The sequence below is a fragment of the Salvelinus namaycush genome, chromosome 3, assembly GCF_016432855.1.
Source record: "Salvelinus namaycush isolate Seneca chromosome 3, SaNama_1.0, whole genome shotgun sequence".
In the NCBI taxonomy this organism is placed as follows: domain Eukaryota; kingdom Metazoa; phylum Chordata; class Actinopteri; order Salmoniformes; family Salmonidae; genus Salvelinus; species Salvelinus namaycush.
The window spans coordinates 36,248,267-36,271,605 of NC_052309.1; the positions used below are offsets into that span (position 1 = coordinate 36,248,267).

General features: G+C 41.8%; 1 protein-coding gene across 1 annotated transcript; it reads right to left on the reverse strand.

The window, feature by feature from the left end:
* Nucleotides 1–1,811: 1,811 nt before the first annotated feature.
* Nucleotides 1,812–23,008, reverse strand: LOC120043860 (single-minded homolog 2-like). Its single transcript, XM_038988464.1, has 11 exons — nucleotides 22,834–23,008; nucleotides 16,403–16,485; nucleotides 15,622–15,711; nucleotides 9,606–9,714; nucleotides 8,667–8,752; nucleotides 5,590–5,789; nucleotides 4,821–4,927; nucleotides 4,321–4,468; nucleotides 3,968–4,133; nucleotides 3,272–3,695; nucleotides 1,812–2,635 (listed from the first exon to the last, which is right to left on the reverse strand). Exons 1-11 carry the CDS (start codon nucleotides 23,006–23,008, stop codon nucleotides 1,812–1,814), a joined length of 2,412 nt encoding a protein of 803 aa, XP_038844392.1.
* Nucleotides 23,009–23,339: the final 331 nt, after the last annotated feature.

Genomic DNA, 23,339 nt, shown 5'->3' on the forward strand with positions numbered 1-23,339 from the left:
GCTAACTCTATTCTATAAGTTATAGAAAACAGAATGAAGTGAAGGATGTAAGATTGAGAAAATAATGGTTGAGAGCTGATATGTTTGCTGAACTTTGTTTGACAAGCATTCTGACATGTGTACTGGTTTGATAGGGAATGGTTGACTGACTTCATATCCCATCGTGATGAAACCTAAAAGACTAGCAGGGAAAACAAGTATATGGAGTGGACATACAGTATTTACATAAACTTTGAAGAGGCTTTGAAAACTAGTGAAAGGTGCATTATTGTATTTGAATGTTTTTATGCTCTATTTGAAACATGCAAAACCCAGTGGTTACCTGTAATGTTTATTTGGTGTTACATTGTACATTTTCTGACCTCTGAAAGTCATAAAGCACAAATTACACTGTGGCTGTTTCAGGTTGCTTTAGAAATAAATGGGACCATTGTTGATATACTGTACATAACACTGATATGAGAATAATACAGTTTTTTATGGAAGTGCCTAATACTTTCAGAGCTTCTGCTGGTTTGAGTTTAGGTGTAAACATGGAGTGTCTCCAGTGGTCCTTGGCTGTCATCGGACTGTGTAGATGTGGACCCCTGGATGTGTGACGGGCTTGTCCAAATAACTCCCTGACTGTCTATATGTGTCCTAAGGGGAATGTGGAGGGGTGTATGGATACAGAAGACCACAGTGGATGGACAGTTACTTGCAGTCATTGGGAGAACACACTCACACATACATACATTTGGAGGGCCCATTTTACCAGGTTGATGGGATACAGGCAGGAGGACGTAAGGTGTATTTCAAGATGACCTCATAGAAAGAAAGCAAGAAGGTTATATGTAACTATTATATAAAAGTGCTCCATATTCAGACATTTGACGTGATTGATATCACAGCAATGTCCACAGACCTCTTCAATAACCAGATGATATTCACGATGCATTCTGAGGAATAAAGAAGAGCTGAAAATAGAAACGGACAATGACTGTCTGGCATGACATTTCATTTGAATTGTTTATTCAGAATGAAAGCAAACTACCTTGTTTTATTTCATTTCATTTCCCCCAATGCAGTAGATTTTTTTTCATTATACTTGTTAGACCCTGGTTTCCTTCATAAATAAGCAAGCTGCTTTGTGTTGCACAATAATAAATAAACACTACGTTTCCAATCTCTGCCATGGGTAGAATAAACCAAATTAATTCCAACTTCAAAAGAGGATGAAGGACATTTTCCCTCATTACTGTTTGCAAGACAGTGTCCACGTTCAATACTTTTGCAACTGTAATTTTTTGGTTGGCATAACTTATCCATGCATTGGAAACAGTTTGCACTTGAACTAGCTTGCAAATTGGGTTGAACTCATGCTACATTCTATAGTCTCTTCATGTTCAGGTCTGTAGGATTGGTACCTCTATGAGTTACAACATTAGAGGGGTGTATTCTTCACAGGCAATTTGTACCTCAAATTATGTACTGTATGGCTCAAAGGTGATTGAGGTCTTATCAAAAGAAATGGCTTTGAACTAGAATGTGACAATGCATTACATATGCTATTGGCTAAACTGTATGCCAAAAATATAATATATTCAAGAAACCTGAAATTCCTGGCTGCTCCTTACAGGAGTCTGATGTTGGTTTATCTGTGTAGAAAGCATCGGGAAAAACAGAAATGGGGGTCCCCAGAAAGTGACTCGACTTATGTCTGACACAGTAACATAGTCACTGATACAGCTTTTGGTCATGGTCTGTTTCTGACCAAAAGGGCTGAAGTCTAAGGGTGTCTGTCCCTTCTTGACCTTCAACCCCAGGCTGTGTCACCTCTCGTTGGTGATGATGACGGACGTGCCGATGTAATGAGGGATCTCCCTGTGGGTCTCAGGGGAGGAGCCAGAGGCGGGGCTTTGGCTCTTGTAGCCATAAGAACCCATTTCATCACCACGGTAACCGTAGCTGTCCGACAAATGGCCGAGGGCAGCGTAGGGCGGGGCCTGGAAGGAGCTGTGTTTGGCCAAGACGTGGTGGAGGTTCAAAGACATGTACGGAGCCTGGGCCGGCAGGCCTGCCCCAACTCCCACCCCCATCCCAACCCCAACTTCAACTCCCACCCCCATCCCAACCCCAACTTCAACTCCAACCCCCATCCACATCCTCCTCTCCCCCGCTTCAGGCTCCAGCAGCTTGGGGGTCCTCCGCTCCCAATTGCTGTCCGTGTGCTCCAAGGGGCCAGTGGCACTGTGGCTGTAGGGGGACTCCATCATACACAGCCTCCTGCGCTGCTCTAGCACCACCTGCATGGGGAAGGGCTGGCCCAGGCTGTGGAGGGACCCGGACTGCTTATAGCTCGCCTTCTCCAGCACAGAGCTACTCAGCAGAGGACAGGACAAAGGCTTCTCCCCTACTATGCAACCACCTCCCTCTGAGCCCTTGTGGAGGTGGTCTCGATTGAACGGCAGCTTGCTGTCCTGTTTTGTGGCCTGTGACTGGGAGGGCAGGCGGTCCTCTGTGGTCTTCCTCTGGCCAAGCGTGTGATGCTCGTAGGGCTCTTCCTTGTACCTGCTGATAGGGCGCAGGGTCGCGCAGCTGGAGAGGACGCCATGGAGGGGTTCGCTGGGGGGGTACCCCCTGCTCGCTGTAGAGCCTGTGAAGAAATGAAATGCTCCATGAGATTCAGACTAAAATGCTATAGAGGCTATAGCCAGACACCTCTAGAAGTTTGGTAAGTCGCTGGTTTAAGACTTGCTGCCACACCAATCTGTCCCTTATACATTTTTAAATGATGGGGCACTACTACCACATAGCAATTCAATTGGTACAGCACTTTCAGTAATGGTGCAACAAATATAGCCTCTTACAAGGCACGCCTCAAAATATGTTAATGAGCCAGAAACAATAATACCATGCATCTACTAGTAGTCAAAAGGTTTTTGGCACTCAAAAAATACGGTACGGTACTATATTCTGTGAGACTGAATTACAGTATCATTTGAAATATAGCAATTCTTTCCCCGCCCACAAATGTTCCCAGAATGCACCATCATTTACAGTATGCTGCAGTAAAATGTTTCTCAGTATTTGATTGTTGATAATACCCCAAATTACTGTATCAATTACAGTTTTCAGTTACAGTGTACCATTTCTGGTTAAATGTAGCAATGCTAGTGTAAACTGATTATATCAGTTAGTGGTGCATTTAAAAGCTTGTGGAAAGAGCTCTGCGTTCCTCAGCACTGATTGGGAGCCCGCCTTTCCCCATGCTTTTGAACCAGAGCCATACCGGAATACGCTGCTGCAGTGGCAGTGGTGATGGCACACGATGCAACAGAGGGCCTCAGGGCATGACCGGGATGGGTTTTGGCGTTGGCACAGCTCCAGCGCCCCTCGCCCCCTCGATCCTGCAGGGAGCTGAGCAGCTGCCGGGCGGCCAGGCTGGGGGAAGCCGGGGAGGGCGAGGTGGTAGAGAAACCCTGGGTGGGTCGCAACCTCCTCTGGGAGTCCGTGTGGGGTAGGTGTCCATATGGGTTGGGGAAGGAGAGGCCATACGGGGCGCTGATGCTACACAGGACCTCTCCAGCTTCTGGGCCTCCAGAGGGGCCAGAGCTCTGCCCCTGGCAGGGGGTCAGGGTGTAGGGGGGGCTCTCCTTCCAGGCCTCTCCTTGGGGGGAGCAGTCCAGCTTGTCTGGATGGTAGGTGATGTTGGGCTGGAGGTGGAGGCAATAGACAGCAGGTTATGGTGGTGTTGTTCTTTTCTATCAAAGACAGGCAATGAAGACAGTGCTGAGTACAGCTCATTTGTTGAGCTATGACAAAGAATCAACAAGTCACTTTGTTATATTTTCCTTTTCAAGAGGAAAGTTACTGATTGTGAAGTGTCTCCTCTTTTTCCAAGCTGGCAAAAGCTATTCATCATAACATCGGCTACTGTATGTGCATATGAACAGTATTAGTAACTTGGTGTGAGGAGCAGTAGTACCTGAGGGTAGGGGGCTGTTTTGAGTTTGCTCTTGATCTTGACTGCTTTGGCTTTAAGTTGTTTGCGGGGGTCCTGAGAGGAGGCCGGGCCACTCTTAAAGGCCAAGCTGGATTTGGCCGCTCGACTCTGCTCCTGAGACAGCTGCATATCTTTATACTCTACGTCCCTGTGACGAGACATATACATACAGCACAGAACAGCTTTGATTAGCATAACACACACACACACACACCGGGTGCACCACCTTACAAACCCAAACTTTCTTCCCCAAGACTATTAAATTGACGTTTTTTTAGGACATGATTCACCTGTCACAGCACCACTCAGGTCGAAAGGTAAAAGTGTTGACTCACGTGAGAACATAGTTGACGCTGACGATGCAGTGGGGTCTGGAGGAGCGGCTGTTGTGGACGATGGTGGCGTAGCTCTGCACCCACACCCAGCCCCCGTGCTTGGACAACATACGGTAGTACTTAGTGGTGACCTGCCCTTTCACCAACACTGCAGAAGAGGGAGGGGTGAGAGAGAAAGATGGGGGTGAGAGATCAAATCCCAGACTGCACTGTGCCTGAATAAAAGACTGAGGGAGAGAAAGAGAAGTGCACATATAGCTATAGAATGCAGACAGAATGCTTGGGAGAGAGTGACTGCAAAAGGCTCAGTTCCATTGACATACTCATGAATACCTTGAGTCATGAATACTGTATCCTTTTAATTTTCCTCTTAAACCTGCATGCATATTTTGTGAGAAACTCCACAGTTGCCACTTACAGAAACACTAGCCCTCTCAAGGAGAGTGTGGGTTGTTTAGTTAGAAGTGTCACAATGTGTTCACAGAGGGGGACTGACTCACAGAGGTGGTGAGCGAAGCGTAGATGGAATGCGTCACAGCCGTGCACATGGTGGTACAGTGTCTTCTCGATCAGGTCCTGGGGTTCGTGTCCCGTCAACTCAGCCACCCTTGAATCCAGAGTTCAGGAGTCAAAAGTAAAACATTTTAAATCATGATGTTCACATCCTTTGTTGTGTTTGTTTTTTATTTTAATTATATTTTTCTGTCTCATTTTACATACATTGTATGTTTTTTCCCCTCCCTCCCTCCCTCCCTCCCTCCCTCCCTCCCTCCCTCCCTCCCTCCCTCCCTCCCTCCCTCATATTAATACAACAGTAGCTAAAACGTGGAGAAGTCTGTCCATAATAAAGCTCTGCTCTACCTTCTTAACAGCGCTATCAACAATGCAGGTCCTACGGGCCCTAGTTTTGTCGCACCTGGACTACTGTTCAGTCGTGTGGTCAGGTGCCACAAAGAGGGACTTAGGAAAATTGCAATTGGCTCAGAACAGGGCAGCACGGCTGGCCCTTGGATGTACACAGAGAGCTAATATTAATAATATGCATATCAATCTCTCCTGGCTGAAAGTGGAGGAGAGATTGACTTCATCACTACTTGTATTTATGAGAGGTATTGACATGCTGAATGCACTGAGCTGTCTGTTTGAACTACTGGCGCACAGCTCGGACACCCATGCATACCCCACAAGACATGCCATAAGAGACTGTATAAACTGCCTTAATTTTGCAGGACCCCAGGAAGAGTAGCTGCTGCCCCCTCACTCCCATACCTGGAGTCCAGGAAAATGAGCTTGAGGTCCAGGCTGGCCCTGAACATGAACATGTTACTATGGAGCTTGATCTCTGTGATACCACTGGGAGGCAGGGAGTGGCCCACCGCCACCAGACCCACGATCTGATAACACGAGTCAAACAGCGCCATGTCCATCACGTACTGACGGATCTTCAAATATCCACTGCAGTGGATCACCTGCGGAGCAGAGAGATGAGAGGGGCTTTACACAGCAATACAGAGATAGATACAGATATAGATATAGCTAGACAAAGAGGCTTTACACCTTGCCTTATGTGTCCAGAATGTGATTTTGTGTCCACATTTAGGTGGATCCGAGAGATAGATACGGTAGATTGAGATACAACAAACTTGCTCTCACTAACTCCGCAAAAGCAAGAGCAGGCTCAAATTCAGCCTGCACCCCACTAAGTGCCCCTCTCCACCGCTCCCCCCCCTCCACTGCTCCCCTCCAGCCCTCCCTCCCTGGAACAGCCACGTGCCTAGATGCTAATGGCGCTATTTATCTTCCTCACTTCCTGTTAACCTATGCTTGTCCGGCCATTCAGTAGCGGCCGCCCAGTGCACACAGATGATTTATTCTACTACTTAACATAAACGGCTTGTTTATTGGCAATGTACAGTTGAAGTCGGAAGATTACATACACTTAGGTTGGAGTCATTAAAACTCGCTTTTCAACCACCACATATTTCTTGTTAACAAACTATAGTTTTGGCAAGTTGGTTAGGACATCTACTTAGTGCATGACACAAGTAATTTTTCCAACAATTGTTTACAGACAGATTATTTCACATTGTATCACAATTCCAGTGGGTCATAAGTTGACTGTGCCTTTAAACAGCTTGGAAAATTCCAGAAAATGATGTCATGGCTTTAGAAGCTTCTGATAGGCCAATTGACATAATTTGAGTCAATTGGAGGTGTACCTGTGGATGTATTTCAAGGCCTACCTTCAAACTCAGTGCCTCTTCGCTTGACATCATGGGAAAATCAAAAGAAATCAGCCAATCAGCCAGTCTGGTTCATCCTTGGGAGCAATTTCCAAACGCCTGAAGGTACCACATACTTTGGTGCGAAAAGTGAAAATCAATCCCAGAACAACAGCAAAGGACCTTGAAGATGCTGGAGGAAACAGGTACAAAAGTATCTATATCCACAGTAAAATGAGTCCTATCTCGACATAACCTGAAAGGCCGCTCAGCAAGGAAGAAGCCACTGCTCCAAAACCGCCATAAAAAAGCCAGCAACTGCACATGGGGACAAAGATTGTACTTTTGGAGAAATGTTCTCTGGTCTGATGAAACAAAAATAGAACTGTTTGGCCATAATGACCATCGTTATGTTTGGAGGAAAAAGGGGGAGGCTTGCAAGCCGAAGAACACCATCCCAACAGTGAAGCACGGGGGTGGCAGCATCATGTTGTGGGGGTGCTTTGCTGCAGGAGGGACTGGTGCACTTCACAAAATAGATGGCATCATGAGGGAGGGAAATTATGTGGATATTTTGAAGCAACATCTCAAGATATCAGTCAGGAAGTTAAAGCTTGGTCACAAATGGGTCTTCCAAATGGACAATGACCTCAAGCATACTTCCAAAGTTATGGCAAAATGGCTTAAGGACAAAAAAGTCAAGGTATTGGAGTGGCCAACACAAAGCCCTGACCTCAATCCCATAGAACATTTGTGGGTAGAACTGAAAAAGCATGTGCGAGCAAGGAGGCCTACAAACCTGATTCAGTTACACCATCTCTGTCAGGAGGAATGGGCCAAAATGCATCCAACTTATTGTGGGAAGCTTGTGGAAGGCTACCCAAAACGTTTGACCCTGTAACGATTGTTCTCCTCCTCGTCTGAGGAGGAGCAGGGATCGGACCAAAACGCAGCTTTTGTGGAATACATAATGAGATTTTATTGAAACAAGACGAACACGAAACACACTTGATAAATTACAAAATAACAAACGACGTAGACCGACCTGAACATGAGAACTTACATATAACGAAGAACGCACGAACAGGAACAGACTAGACAAACGAAACAGTCCCGTGTGGTACAAACACTGACACGGAAGACAATCACCCACAAACAAACGGTGTGAACAGCCTACCTTAATATGGTTCTCAATCAGAGGAAACGTAAAACACCTGCCCCTGATTGAGAACCATATCAGGCTAATTACCAATGATCCTAAACATAGAAACACATAACATAGACTGCCCACCCAGCTCACGTCCTGACCAACTAAACAAAGCTAAACAAAGGAAAATAAGGTCAGGAACGTGACAGACCCAAGTTAAACAATTTAAAGGCAATGCTACCAAATACTAATTAAGTGTATGTAAACTTCTGACCCACTGGGAATGTGATGAAAGAAATAAAAGCTGAAATAAATCATTCTCTCTACTATTATTCTGACACTTCACATCCTTAAAATAAAGCGGTGATCCTAACTGACCTAAGACAGGGCATTTTTACTAGGATTAAATGTCAGGAATTGTGAAACTGAGTTTAAATGTATTTGGCTAAGGTGTATGTAAACTTCCGACTTCAACTGTAAGTTTACAACAGATATCAATTGCAATCTGCTAGGTGATGTATATTATAGGGGACGAGGGGAAGAGAGGGAAGAAGTAGAGAGTGAAGAATATTGCCGTTGCATCCAGAGAGGAGGATGGTGGAGGAACGACTGTGGACTGGGTTTTAGAAGAGGTAGTTGTTGTTGGAGATTTGAGTGAGTCAAGTGGAAATGCTGCAGCTGCTGAGACTCTCAGACAAACAATATGCAGTTTCAAATAACCTGCGAACACTGTAATAACACTATAATAACATTATAGCCTTAATTGAACAAAGAAAATGTTAATCTCAAAATAGAAGAAAGAAGAAATATTTGTTTTGAACTGACACATTTCAATTGTAGGTGTTAATTTGAATTAGCTACTTTCTCTCTTGTATTGATATTCATGAAATGTTTACTACTTCCAGAGACGCAGATTATCATGGAATACAGTAACTAAGAAATGTGATTTCAAATATTTAATTTCATTATAGTAGTACCTTATATCCTCCACACGTCAGTCCTGCATTACGCTTGGCCAATACACACTTCATCCTCAGGAAAAAAGAGCGCTCAATTTCGTACTCTGTAACACACACGCACACACACAGAGAGAGAGAGGAGACATAGACAAATAAAAATATTTCACCACCACAGTCACACACACAAACCCTGGTTAAATGTCCTTGAGTTGTTCTTGTCTATTAATGTTCTGTATTATGTCATGTTTCATGTTTTGTGTGGACCCCAGGAAGAATAGCTGCTGCTTTCGCAACAGCTAATGGGGATCCTAATAAAATACCAAATACCAATACCAAATGTGGATGTTGTTAGCCCAAGTGTGTGTGTGTGTGTGTGTGTGTGTGTGTGTGTGTGTGTGTGTGTGTGTGTGTGTGTGTGTGCGTGCGTGCGTGCGTGCGTGCGTGCGTGCGTGCGTGCGTGCGTGCGTGCGTGTGTGTGTGTGGGGGGGTCTTATTAAACTCACCCAAAGATGGTACTCCACAGAATGTCGAGTGCTGTTATCACATAAGACTTAAGATGCTGTTCCTAGACTAAGATAATGAAAACCTGCCTGCTGCTCTGAGAGAGAGAGAGGCTGCCTGAGTATTGTCTTGTATTATGCATCATGGTGCTACACATTGTACTTTGTACACAAGTACTACGTTGTTATAGTTGCCTTCCTTCTTACGGTAGAGGTAGACCTCATTGAAGTAGCAACACTGTTGCTTCTAAACGTACAGAGAGTTGAGTACATTTTGCATGAGGGAAAATCGTGATCAACTGACTTGGTTCGGAGAGAAAGAGATAGAAGTAGAAAGGGAAAGGGAAGGGAAAGAAAGACAGAGACAGAGATAGAATAAGAAAGACAGAAAGAGAGGAAGAAAAAAGGAGAAAAGAAAATAGAAAAGGAGAGTGAATGAATCTAGCATGTTAGGCACCTTGCAGGAAGTGATGGTGGAGGGGCTGATGGGCGCTGAGAACGGCCGTCATCTCATCATGGTCTGATTGGTGGATGTACTCAAATATACTGTTGCCCGTCAGCTCCACCTGACGGAAACAAATCAATCAAATCAAATGTTATTTGTCACATGAGCCGAATACAACAGGTGAAATGCTTACTTACAAGCCCTTAACCAACAATGCTTAAGAAGTTTTAAGAAAAATAAGTGTAAAGTAAAAATTAGATGAATAAAAAATAGAAAATAAAATAACAAATAATTAAACGGCAGCAGTAAAATAACAATAGCGAGGCTATATACAGGGGGTACCGGTACAGAGTCAATGTGTGGGGGCACCGGTTAATCACATCACATCAAGTTTCATCAGCCTGAAATTTGAGAAAATGACAAGTTGCATTATATACGTTAGAGACCAGCATATCATTTCTTCAGTGACATGTCATCCCTAACAAATCAAATCAAATGTTATTAGTCACATGCGCCGAATACAACACCTTACAGTGAAATGCTTACTTACGAGCCCCTAACCAACAATGCAGTTTAAAAAAAATATGGATAAGAATAAGAAAAAAAAAGGTATAAACAACGCAAATAAACAAACAAAAAAACACAATCGGTTTGGGGCACGTAAAACGTCTGCCTTCTTCTCTGGCGCCATCTTAAAACAGCAGTGAAGAAGACAGAGTCTTTCTGAATGGTGTTTTGAGGTCTTTTGATCATTTAGCAGGATGATACTCTGTCATTACAAGGGATTACATTATCAAAGAGAAATGCCTATTGAAGGGGGACACTGACTTTGTGTGTGTGTGTGTGTGTGTGTGTGTGTGTGTGTGTGTGTGTGTGTGTGTGTGTGTGTGTGTGTGTGTGTGTGTGTGTGTGTGTGTGTGTGTGTGTGTGTGTGTGTGCGTGTGTGTGTGTGTGTGTGTGTGTGTGTGTGTGTGTGTGTGTGTGTGTGTGTGTGTGTGTGTGTGTGTGTGTGTGTGTGTGTGTGTGTGAGTGCCTGTGCCTGCATGGGTACATGCATATGTGTGTGTGTTGGAAGTGAGGAAGGGGACAAAAATTGATCTCTGCATCACTTTCAGCTCCGCCTCAAAGGCGGATGATGTCAGGAAACACTCGGGTTAATTTATGAAAGAACCAATCATTTGCATGAGAACACAGAACACCGTCTAGGCTCCTCTCTGATCTATTTTACCTCTCAAATTTGGGGGCTGGGTCACTCAGCGAGCGGATCACTGCTCCCCACTTCAACAACAAATTGGTTTCTTTATAGTGTGGAGTTAGGCTCGAGAATCCATGCTTGTAGTGAGAGAGCATTGGTACTGATCATAGAGGACTGCTCTGCTTTTTGGTGTCACAGAAATGGTGTTCAGGAGCAACAAGTGAAATATGTGTGTAACAGTGGAGGCTCCTCAGAGGAGGAAGGGGAGAACCATCCTCCTCAGTGAATTTCATAAAATGTTTTATTGTAAAAAAATTAAAAAGCTATCCTTTTTAGATAAAACTATACTCAATTTAATCACATCCCAAATAATTTATTAAAACACTATTTTGCAAAGAAGGTCTACAGTAGCCTCAACAGCATTCTTTAGGGTGGAACCACGGTGTAGCCGGAGGACAGCTAGCTTCCGTCATCCTCTGGGTACATTGACTTCAATACAAAACCTAGGAGGTGCTTGTTTCTCACCCCCTTCCATAGACACAGTAATTATGATAACTTCCGGAGGACGTCCTCCAGCCTATCAGAGCTCTTGCAGCATGAATTGACATGATGTCCACTCAATCAAAGGATCAGAGGATTAATCTAGTACTGAAAGCATAAGCTACAGCTAGCTAGCACTGAAGTGTATAAAATGTGGTGAGTAGTTGACTCAAAGAGAGAGAAAGACAATAGTTGAACAGTTTTGAACAAATTAATATCTTCCAAAATGAAGGAGAAGCAAGAGAGAAATAGAGATTTCGTACTTTTTTTTCAGTTTCAGTTTCACTTACTTAGCTAGCAAATGCAGCTAGCTAGTTTAGCCTACTGAAACACCCTGCTCAAACAGAGGGATGCTATGTTAGCTAGCTGGCTTTGACTTTCCCAACATGACACTGGAACTCTTCCAAGTCAAGGTAAGCTTTTGGTATTACTAATTTATTGATCTAGAAGAAAAAGAAACACACAACTATTTAGGCGAGGTGCTGGCTAGCGGAGTAGAAAACTTAAAAATAAAGGAGAGCCGCACACTTACTGCTTACTGACTGTACACTGTAACATTACTGCATGATTGTAGTGGGTTTACTAACACGTTAGTGCTATTAGCTATGCTGACTATGACTTTACTTTAGCTAATATGGTGACAACGATGTAGGCTGTGTGTAGCGGTTTGGCTTGGAATGTTTTTTTTTGCCTGGTCACACACAGCTGATGTGTTGTGCATTGAAGTTCACAAATGAAGGGAAGAGGTGAGAGAAGGAGAGCGCATAGATGCGATAAGGAATACAACGTGGCTGCTATGAAAGTGAATTGTGTTTACGAGTGATCAGGGGTGTATTCATTCCGCTGATTCTGTTGAAAAACATTTCTTAAACGGAAACAAACGGAACAAAACAGGGCTAAACATACCTGAATTTGTCCAATATAAACTCTCGTTTGCAACTGCAGACAAGATTGTGCAAAACAGTATTGAATGTCACTGTCTGTCCATGTCTCACTGTCTGTCACCTCAAATTTGTCTCTCGACCTGTGTGCACCGACGCTGTAAACTGTCATTCATAGGCTAGGTTGTAGCAACCTTATGATGGGTATATGGAAAATGTGAGTATCATGTAGTAGCCTAAACCTATCGCTGTTACATTGAACTGGGTGAATGGAATGTGAATGAGAGTCATACAATATGATGTAATAGAAATAAGGCCATGCTCATGGAAAAAAAATCGTCCCTCATCTTAAATGGCACTGACCGCCACTGGTGTGTAAAAGCACCAATGTAAGTTAAGATATGTGGGTTACTGATACTTAACAGGCATCTAGATTTTACAATGGAAGATGGGTTAACCTCAGTGTTTAAACAGAAGCGTTCTCAACATACTGTTTTGTCTTTCACAGTTAATTTTAAAACGACACTAACCTTAGCCCACTTAACACACACACACACACACACACACACACACACACACACACACACACACACACACACACACACACACACACACACAGACACACACACACACACACACACACACACACACACACACACACACACACACACACACACACACACACAGACACACACACACACACACACACACACACACACACACACACACACACACACTGACACTGACTTGCACTGGCCCTGCATACTCACTGGACTCTACCCACACACTCACACATACTACACTGACACTCCAACACACACACACACACACACACACACACACACACACACACACACACACACACACACACACACACACACACACACACACACACACACACACACACACACACACACACACACACACACACACACACATACACACACACACACACAAGATATCAACAACAGTGGATGGTCCATTTGAATAAGCTTGACAGCGTACACAGGTGTGCACAAGCATAATTTACATCAGGCCTGCGTGCAAGAGCGCCACATTCAGAGTGGGTGGTTGGGCTGTTTTTATTGGATTGAGTTATTGCTGTTGCTCAGCCCCCCTGTTCTCTCGAATGCTTTCTGAGCACAGCCGTCAATGTGTCTGTCCAAGTTTGCTTAGGGGAGGTACATTCAAGACATCAGCATTTCTGTTTGCTATCCACAGCTCAGTACACAATCTCTTTACATGAGTGCAGTGTTAGGATGACAGCGGTTCCATACTTTAGGTTCTGGTCACTTTCATAAGCAGAACACCCCTATACTGTAAGTAGCTCAACTAAAATCAATGTGGGCACCTCCATTTTAAAAAACTGATTCATAAAATAGTTGCTTAGGTCAGGACCACTACTTCTAGGGCACCCCCAAAAGTCTACGTTCTACCCTTTTGGAAAGTGAACCAGATAGAATGACGGTATGCTTGAAGTGGAGGCCAAGACTATAACACATCAGAGACAGTACTTTAAGGATAAACCTCTGTTTTGAGGGAGGCTGCCGCTGACTCCATTTCGCTATTCTCAGTCACCGCGTGTGAATAATGAGATGATTCGGTGGGAGTCCACGTGTGGAGAGTGGGTTAGTTAGACAGAGCATCTCTCTCTGGGGGAACACCAATACTGATGAAGTGGGCATGTCAAGCAGCGAAGAATGCTGATCACGCTGTCCTAATGGAATATATATAAGCCAAACCAGCAACGATACACTGCTTCTCAGTCAAACTGCCTGGACCTCAGTTAAGGCAGGGAAAACAGAATAAAATACACTATATACAGTATACAAAAGTATGTGGACACCCCTTCAAATTAGCGGATTTGGCTATTTCAGCCACACCCGTTGCTGACAGGTGTATAAAATTGAGCACACCGCCATGCAATCTCCATAGACAAACATTGAATGGTCTTACTGAAAAGCTCAGTGACTTTCAACGTGTCACCGTCATAGGATGCCACCTTTCCAACAAGCAGTTTGTCAGCTGTTATTGTGAACTGGAAACGTCTAGGAGCAACAGTGGCTCAGCCACGAAGTGGTAGGTCACAGAAGCTCACAGAATGGGACCACTGAGTGCTGAAGCGCGTAAAAATCGTCCTCAAAACTTGAGACATCTGTGGCTTTGTGTTGTGTGACAAATTGCATATTTTAGAGTGGCCTTTTATTGTCCTCAGCACAAGGTGCACCTGTGTAATGATCATGCTGTTTAATCAGATTCTTGATAGGCCACACCTGTCAGGTGGATGGATTATCTTGGCAAAGGAGAAAGGTCACTAACAGGGATTTAAACACATTTGTGCAGAACATTTTTGAGAAATAAGCTTTTTGAGCGTATGGAAAATTTCTGGGATCTTTTATATCACTTCATGAAACATGGGACCAACACTTTACATGTTGCGTTTATATTTTTGTTCAGTATAATTGTGTAGATACTCCGCTAAGAAAAACCCTTGTAGGATGGCCAAGATCAGGGTGATCAGAAAAATCTGAAAAATAACATTGTGTCAGCTAGGCTGGATGCTGTGTGAGAATTAAGGCAAACTGACAGGCTCACGGTTGAACTCGTCATCTTTCTTATAATCCAGAGAACATAAAACAATATAGAGGTAAGATAGATATTGATTTTGAGATATGACATGTAGTGTTTTCATATTTTAGTATACGCTTTTCACATTAATGCAAAATTCCTGTTATTTCGTGAAAATGTATCAGAAAAACAAGCGTATCTCTGTGAGATATCAACGGAGCACTGAGCGTACCACAAGCTTTTTCTTTTCAGCTCCTACCACCTTCATTTCGCTTTCTGCAGAAGACCACCACAACATGTCAAATCCTCAAAAGTCACTGCGAGAAGTGGCACCACTCTATCAACAGAGCTTGGTGCTTATTATCAGATGTATTAGGTTACGGAATCCGACTTTTTGGATTGGTAATGATATTTTAGAGAAAGACCCCACTGATAGATTCAGAACATAAAGAATCATATTTGTCTTGGTAAAATGTAAAGTGAAATTTTATCACCAAAGCCCGTTTTCACCCTCTCTGGGCAGAGTGGGTGGACTGCCTACAAATTGTAAAATGAACAGCGCCCAAACACAAAGGAAAATAACTCAACAACACCTAGAATAGACTGACAGATCATATTCTGTGTCCACCCCATACCTTCTCAATTATCTGTGCTAGGTGAACTTAGGCAAACTCTGCGTAGCATTCTGCAGTCTGTTTTACTGACTGTCAAATCAATGGTTGAACAGGCATATCAGGAGGCAGATGCCCCTTAGTTGACCTTGGTTGTGTTGAGGGAGGCAGACACAAAGCTCGTGGCATACGCAATGGCCCAGGACCAAAATGGAGGCAGAGTGATGTCTTACCTGGGATAGGCCGAGGTGGACTGATGCAGTCTCAGAGATGTACATGATTTTGCCGTCTGAAGCGACAACGAATACGAAGCCGTCCAGAGTCTGGGGAACAAAACGTGTTAGACCCGAAAATATACCATCCATTTTGTATAATAACATGCATAGAAGGTCAGTTAGAATTGTAGATATTAGACATTGCTTAAGAGTGCCTTTTATGCCTACTCTTTTGTAGTCTTTCAAAAACCACACTCTGTTCTATCACATCTGGCTCTAATCATGGCATGAAATCCACTACAAATTCTTGGCAAAGCCAACAAATTCCATAGCAAAAACATTGAAACATCAATGGCATTTCCTCTTCAGAACACTACAATTGTCCTAAATACATACAGTACCATATAGTGGTCTTTTACCAAATAGGGCTGTCTTCTGTATGCCACCCTTACCTTGTCACAACACAACTGATTGGCTCAAACACAGGAAAGGCCAAGAGTGTGCAAAGCTGTCATCAAGGCAAAGGGTGGCTACTTTTCTCAAATATAAAATAGATTTTGATTTGTTTAACACTTTTGTGGTTACCACATGATTCCATATGTGTTATTTCATAGTTTTGATGTTTTCACTATTATTCTACAATGTAGAAAATAATAAAAAATAAAGAAAAACCCTTGAATGAGTAGGTGTGTCCAAACTTTTGACTGGTACTGTACGTTGTATACATAGTACTGCACCATTGTGTTACATATTTGTGTTGTGTATATTGGGTCATATATCTGTGTTGAAAATATCCCACCTGCAGTAGATGGGAGCCCAGTTCTTTTGCCATGTTGTCCAGAGGGCTGATTCTGGTAGGCTGGCCCCAGGCCTCCCCCAGCCCTGTAGAGGAAACACACAATAGGTGTAGAATACATTACCGAGCTGCTTCCAGGAGAAGAGGACACTATGAAGAGGACCCAATATATAGCCTGACATTATTTTTTGACTGGTCTGGTCAGATACTGCAATCTCAATGGTACGGGTTAATGACAATGTCTTCTACGCCAAATGAAAAGATGGACACCAGCCAGCATTAAAGGGGGCATCAATCACGACAACTGTCCCTTGAGATGCTGCTCATAATGGTTTGAGAAATATTGAACCTTGTAATGTATAACATACAGTTAATCCTCCTTGGTAATACTAAAGGATTTCAAGCTGCTCTATCCTGTCTCATTATGTTGTGTGTATTTGTTTTAAATCACATAGGTTGGAAAGTAGTGTATGTATTTGCAGCTGATGCAAAGTGAGTGCACAGAATCCTACAAGCACACATGTCCACCAGTCCTGTATAAGGTTGGACTAACGGGAGATGTCACATATGAGAGTAGATTTCAGAAACACACCCTTATGCAGTACTTTTGCTGTATTTAAAGATTTTATTTTAGTTCGTGCTTGACTCAGATCCGATTATTTGCTCATGCCCACATCCATAATCCCCTATGTCACTAAGAACAAGGTATATTTTTCCTACAGTCACTCTTACTTGCTGTGATATTATTTGTCTATTATGCTGGACACTGGGACATGCAAACAACCTACTGGGCACAAACAGGTTGAATCAACGTTGTTTCAATGTAATTTGTAATTTGGAAAATACTGTCATCAACTGTTGTTTGAGGGTGACATTTCAACCACAAGATTGTCATCATGGTAACCAAATTTCAACATAGACAAATCTTGTATAAAACATGTTGAATTTGTACCTTTAAACAACGTCAGATCTTCAACGTAGCTTTGATATTTGTTACTGACTATTATTGTGCTTTCGTTAGAATGATTGATAAGAGAGCTCCACTTAAAAAAACTAAATAGATTCACTAAATAGTCTTTCTAAAGAGTAGGTTTAACAGAGCAAAGGAAGTGTGACCATACCTTATCACTCAATGATGCTATTTAGCCCTATATAGCATTTATAACGTCATCAACAGCTTTTGTTTAAATTCAACCCAGAATTTAACTTAAAATAAACAATACAATAGGCCTAGGGTTTCAAGCTCTGGTTGATATCAAATCTAGCGATATTTGGTGATGTTGAATTGTGTTCGGTTGTCAGCGCAACCAAATATCAACATTTGATGGTGTATCTTCTGCTTCAATAGTTCCATCACTAATAATTAATATGTTGGATTCACGTCTCCATTTCAGCTGAAAATCTAAGTTAAAGAATAGGACTAAATCAAATCAAACTTTATTTAAAGTGAATTTAAAGTTTTATTTGATTCAGTCTTATTCTTTAACTTATATGTTTGGTTGAGATGGAGACGTGAATCCAACATATCAATTATTAATTTGTAGACAAAATAGAATTAAAGCCAGACTAAATCAGTAGCATAGATAGAACTATCCAAGCAGAAGATACATCTCCTTCAAATGGTGATATTTGGTTCCATTGACAACTAAACACAATTCAATATCACTTTTGAAATACAATAAATAGCCTATTAACTTGTTGACAAGATAAGAAATGATATGTTGGATTCACGTCTCCAACTCAACCAAAAACAAAAGTTGAAGAATGAGATTAATCCATTGGTTCAGATGGAACTATCCAAGGAGTAGATACATCTCCCTTAAATGCTGATATTTGGTTGCTCTGTCAACCAAACACAATTCGATATATAACTTTTTTAATACAGTAAATAGCCTAAAGTTAAACCTTAAAGGGATACTTCAGTATTTTGGCAATGAAGCCCTTTATTTACTTCCCCAGAGTTAGATGAACTCATGGATACCATTTTTATGTCTGCATACTGTATGAAGGGCGTTATAGGTCGTTTCGCTAGCCAATGCTAACATGTTTTAGCACAGTGACTGGAAGTCTATGGTATCTACTAGCATGATAGCATTTACCATATACTCCCAGTCATTGCGCTAACGCCAGTTAGCAATTGAGCTAACGCTAGTTAGCAACTTCCTTCAAACTGCACTGGGACATAAAAATTGTATCCACGAGTTTATCTTACTCTGGGGAAGAGTAAGATAAACCCAAATCCTGAAGTATCCCTTTAAAATGAGTAACACATCCATGGCTATATTCTGAGGTTACTGTAACTATACATTTATTCTTATCATATACAGTGCATTTGGAAAGTATTCAGACCCCTTGACTTTTTCCACATTTTGGAACGTTACAGCCTTATTCTAAAATGGATTAAACTGATGTTTTCCTTCATCAATCTACTCACAATACCCCATAATGACAAAGCTAAAACATATGAAAAAATATGAAATATCACATTTACATAAGTATTAAGACCCATTACTAAGTCATTTGTTGAAGCACCTTTGGCAGCAATTACAGCCCTGAGTCTTCTTGGGTATTATGCTACAAGCTTGGCACACCTGTATTTGGGGAGTTTCTCCCATTCTTCTCTGCAGATCCTCCCAAGCTCTGTCAGGTTGGATGGGGAGAGTCTGGCTGGGCCACTCAAGGACATTCAGAGACTTGTCCCGAAGCCACTCCTGCGCGTTCTTGACTGTGTGCTTAGTGTTGTTGTCCTGTTGGAAGGTGAACCTTCGCCCCAGTCTTAGGTCTTGAGCGCTCTGGAGCAGGTTTTCATTGAGGATCTCTCTATACTTTGCTCTGTTCATCTTTCCCTTGATCCTGACTAGTCTCTCAGTCCCTGCCGCTGAAAAACATCCCCACAGCATGATGCTGCCACCACCATGCTTCACCGTAGGGATGGTGTCAGGTTTCCTCCAGACGTGACGCTTGGCATTCAGGCCAAAGAGTTCAACCCTGGTTTCATCAGACCAGAGAATCTTGTTTCTCATGATCTGAGAGTCCTTTGGGTGCCTTTTGGAAAACTCCAAGTGGGCTGTCATGTGCCTTTTACTGAGGAGTGGCTTCTGTCTGGCCACTCTACCATCAAGGCCTGATTGATGGAGTGCTGCAGAGATGGTTGTCCTTCTGGAAGGTTCTTCCATCTCCACAGAGTAACTCTGGAACTCAGAGTGACCATCAGGGTGACAGAGTGACCATCAGGTCCTTGGTCACCTCCCTGACCAAGATCAGCTCTAGAAAGACTCTTGGTGGTTCCAAACTTCTTCCATTTAAGAATGATGGAAGCCACTGTGTTCTTGGGGACCTTCAATGCTGCAGACATTTTTTGGTACCCTTCTCCAGATCTGTGTATCGACACAATCCTGTCTCGGAGCTCTACGGACAATTCCTTCAACCTCGTTGCTTGGTATTTGCTCTGAGATGCACTGTCAGCTGTGGGACCTTATATAGACAGATGTGTGCCTTTCCAAATCATGTCTAATCAATTGAATTTACCACAAGTGGACTCCAATCAAGTTGTAGAAACTTCTCAAGGATGATCAATGGAAACAGGATGCACCTGAGCTAAATTTCGAGTCTCATTGCAAAGGGTCTGAATACTTAAGTAAGGTATTTCTGTTTTTTATTTTATATACATTTGCTAAAAACCTGTTTTCGCTTTGTCATTATGGGGTATTGTGTGTAGATTGATGAAGATGTATTTTAATTTAATCAATAGCATTCGCTCCTATGGCCTATTTATTGCCTACCTCCTCATGCCTTTTGCACACAATGTATATAGACTAATTTTTCCCCCCTACTGTGTTATTGACTTGTTTATTGTTTACTCCATGTGTAACTCTGTGTTGTTGTCTGTTCACACTGCTATGCTTTATCTTGGCCAGGTCGCAGTTCTAAATGAGAACTTGTTCTCAACTAGCCTACCTGGTTAAATAAAGGTGAAATAAAAAAATAAAATAAAAAAATGCATAGGCCATTGCAGGCCAATTGCTGTAATAATCTGTGAAGAATCTCAAATGGCACTGATCACTTGCACCATGTATTTTTAATGTAGTCTCAACTGCAATCCCGATCATTTGGTTCTGCTATTATATGAAGCACAGTTATAACACATGAATCTCCTATTTATTTTACTAGGCATGTCAGTTAAGAACAAATTCTTATTTACAATGACGGCCTACCCCGGCCAAACCCTAACCCGGACGTAAGTGGCTGCGACAGAGACGTTGCACTTGCACCCCCGCTAAAGGCATAAGTGGAAGCAATTTGAGGTGGTGTGAAAAAATGTGTTTGCTTATTTATTAGTCTTTTTAAAGAACTGCCTCAAACTAAAAATAAATTAGGCCTATATTTGCGTAATTTGCACACGTTGCACATGGAATGCACGAGATAAACATGCATAATTTGCGTGAGGTGATAGGCCTATATTTCACAAACTTTTGCGCATCATATTGAATTCTGCCTCGAGTCCAAGTTTCTGAATCCCCAGAATAGTTATTGGCAGTGCTTGACTTGGACTGAAATAGGTGCCGGTACTCAATTTGGGTGCCGGTAGGCCTACTCTTTAAATTTAGGTGCAGGTGCCCCACAATACATTTGATTTACTATTCTAGAAGAGGAACAGGAGCTCGCTCAACCAGTAGAAAATGATGGTGCCGGTACTCAGCTCCGATGAGGTCATGCCCAAGTCTAGCATTGGTTACTTGCAAAATAAGCCTACACATTTTACAAATGTGAGGGACAGTGGCCATTAATAGACTCGTTGGACGGAGTTCACATCTCTCTCAGTACCAGGATGTCGTGAATTACATGTAAACCCAAACAATATTCAATACATCTGATGTTAGAATAATCAATATCTCAAACGAGAAAGTAAAAACAAAAATGTTACGGCAGACTGTATTTTGGCCTAGCCTTGGCCTACTTATTAATTTGAAGTGACTGTTAATTTCTACAGTTAATTAAAAACGAAGGCCTATATTTCGTGTGAAACATTGTAATTAAGATCAAACAATCCTATCTAATCATATTTGCTATAACTTGGAGTGCTTAAATAATACTTCACCTGTAAGTTAATGTAATTTAAAAAGGAGGCCTGTGGTCTGTACTTTTGAAAGAGGCAGCATAATCATTTTCTCGAAGTAGGTTCTTAGTTTATTAATTAGTTCATAAATCCATTTCTGTTTTGTCATGGAAGTTGCGTTTATTTTAAATTACAATAGTATGGCTATTTAGTTGTTTTAGGGTAGTGTCTGATTTTGCTCCATAAAAAAAACAACGAATTGACCTAATAATTGATGAGAATATTAATTTATTTGATTTCCAAATATTTGAAATTACATCAATCACATTTTTGATTACTATAATTAAATATGATCAAGACTATAATAGATGTAGGATTACACGTTTTGTTTTTGTAATATTGTTATACAGGTTAATTATTTATAGATTCCACAAGATTTTAATGGTGAAATGGTCCAGCCCTGAATGGTCATACATTTAGCTACTCAAATCCATAACTAACGGGTGGCCCTTTTAGTCCGTGCCTAAAGGTTTCTGTGACTTTATGAGTGATGACAGATCAATTCTAAAAGAGGAAGAGGGCTGTTTTCCTCAGGTTTAGCCTGTCGAAGTGTTCCTTTTATTGACCATAATTGGATGATTTATTATAACTCATAATCTAGAGCCACATGTATAGGAGTGAAACATTATTAATGGGAAGTTATAATCTTGTAAAATAAGTACTTTTTAAAATTGTATGACCAGGTGGGAAAGAGGAAAGTTGGTGACAATTATAATGGCACTTTTAGGCATGCATGGTCATATCCCACTGGGCAAACACTGGGTGAATCAACGTTGTTTCCTGGCCAAAAAATCGGTGTGATGACGTTGAATCAAAGTGGAAAATTGGTTGGATTTGCAAAAAGTCATCAATGTAAAGGAATGTCGTAATTGGGTACCCAACATTTAATATAAATCCATTGACATGTTGATATTTTTTGGATTTCACATTGAATTCACATTAGTTGACAACTCATCCAAATGTAAATCACAACTAGACGTTGAACTGATGTCTGTGCTCAGTGGGATGCATATATTTATAATTGGCAAATTCTACTGGAGATTCATTTCCGACAAATAACTCTCCTTGTCCATAGAAACATTAACTAGGGGAATGACAATGGTAATCTACATGACCCCAAAAATGTACATATATTTCAAAATTAACGCAATGAAAAGGCATGCATTTTCTTATATTTTCTGGCCCTTTCTAATATGTATTTGTTAAAAGTATAATACAAAGACTAATATTATGTTTTAAAAACTGACATGTGCCTCTTCTCCTGAAGACATAGGCCTAATTATGATTAATCATAATTGATAGTGGTAGCATAACTTACCATCCGGAAACACGGCTCTCATCTTCAAGTAACTGGTTGTCAGCCGAATGATTGAAGCCTTATCCAGTTGTGAGGTGATGGCCGAAGGTAAAGGCAGTAATTTCGCCAGTTCATAAAATTCTCCATTTTCTTTCTCTCGTCTCGTCTTCGCCGCATTCTTGGACTTTTCCTTCATCTCTGACTGTTGTAAATTAATGCCTGTTGCAACACAGAACACCTTCCTCTTCGCCCTCAAAACGTAGATTTTTCCTTTTTATCTTTGAATCAGAAAATTCACTTACCAATTACATCATAACAATATTGTAACATATTTTTTTAATTTCTTGAACGATCTAGTGAAAAATAATCACTCCCCTGTCTCCTAATAGATTGCAGATACTTGCATGTTCACTAAAAACAACCTGTTGCATGTAATTAATTCCAATTAAATATTACAACCATTAGCCTACATGTTGATATGTAATGAATGTTCGAAATGTTGGTCTCCAAAACATTGCTTTGCGACG

Excerpts from the sequence above, each read along its gene's own strand:
- LOC120043860 (XM_038988464.1), bottom strand. The coding sequence starts at position 23,008 with ATGAAGGAAAAGTCCAAGAATGCGGCGAAGACGAGACGAGAGAAAGAA. Across the intron at positions 16,486-22,833 it reads GAGAGCCGTGTTTCCGGATG|GGCTGGGGGAGGCCTGGGGC; the intron begins GTAAGTTATGCT and ends TTTCCTCTACAG. Across the intron at positions 5,790-8,666 it reads TGACGTGTGGAGGATATAAG|GTGATCCACTGCAGTGGATA; the intron begins GTACTACTATAA and ends TCTGCTCCGCAG.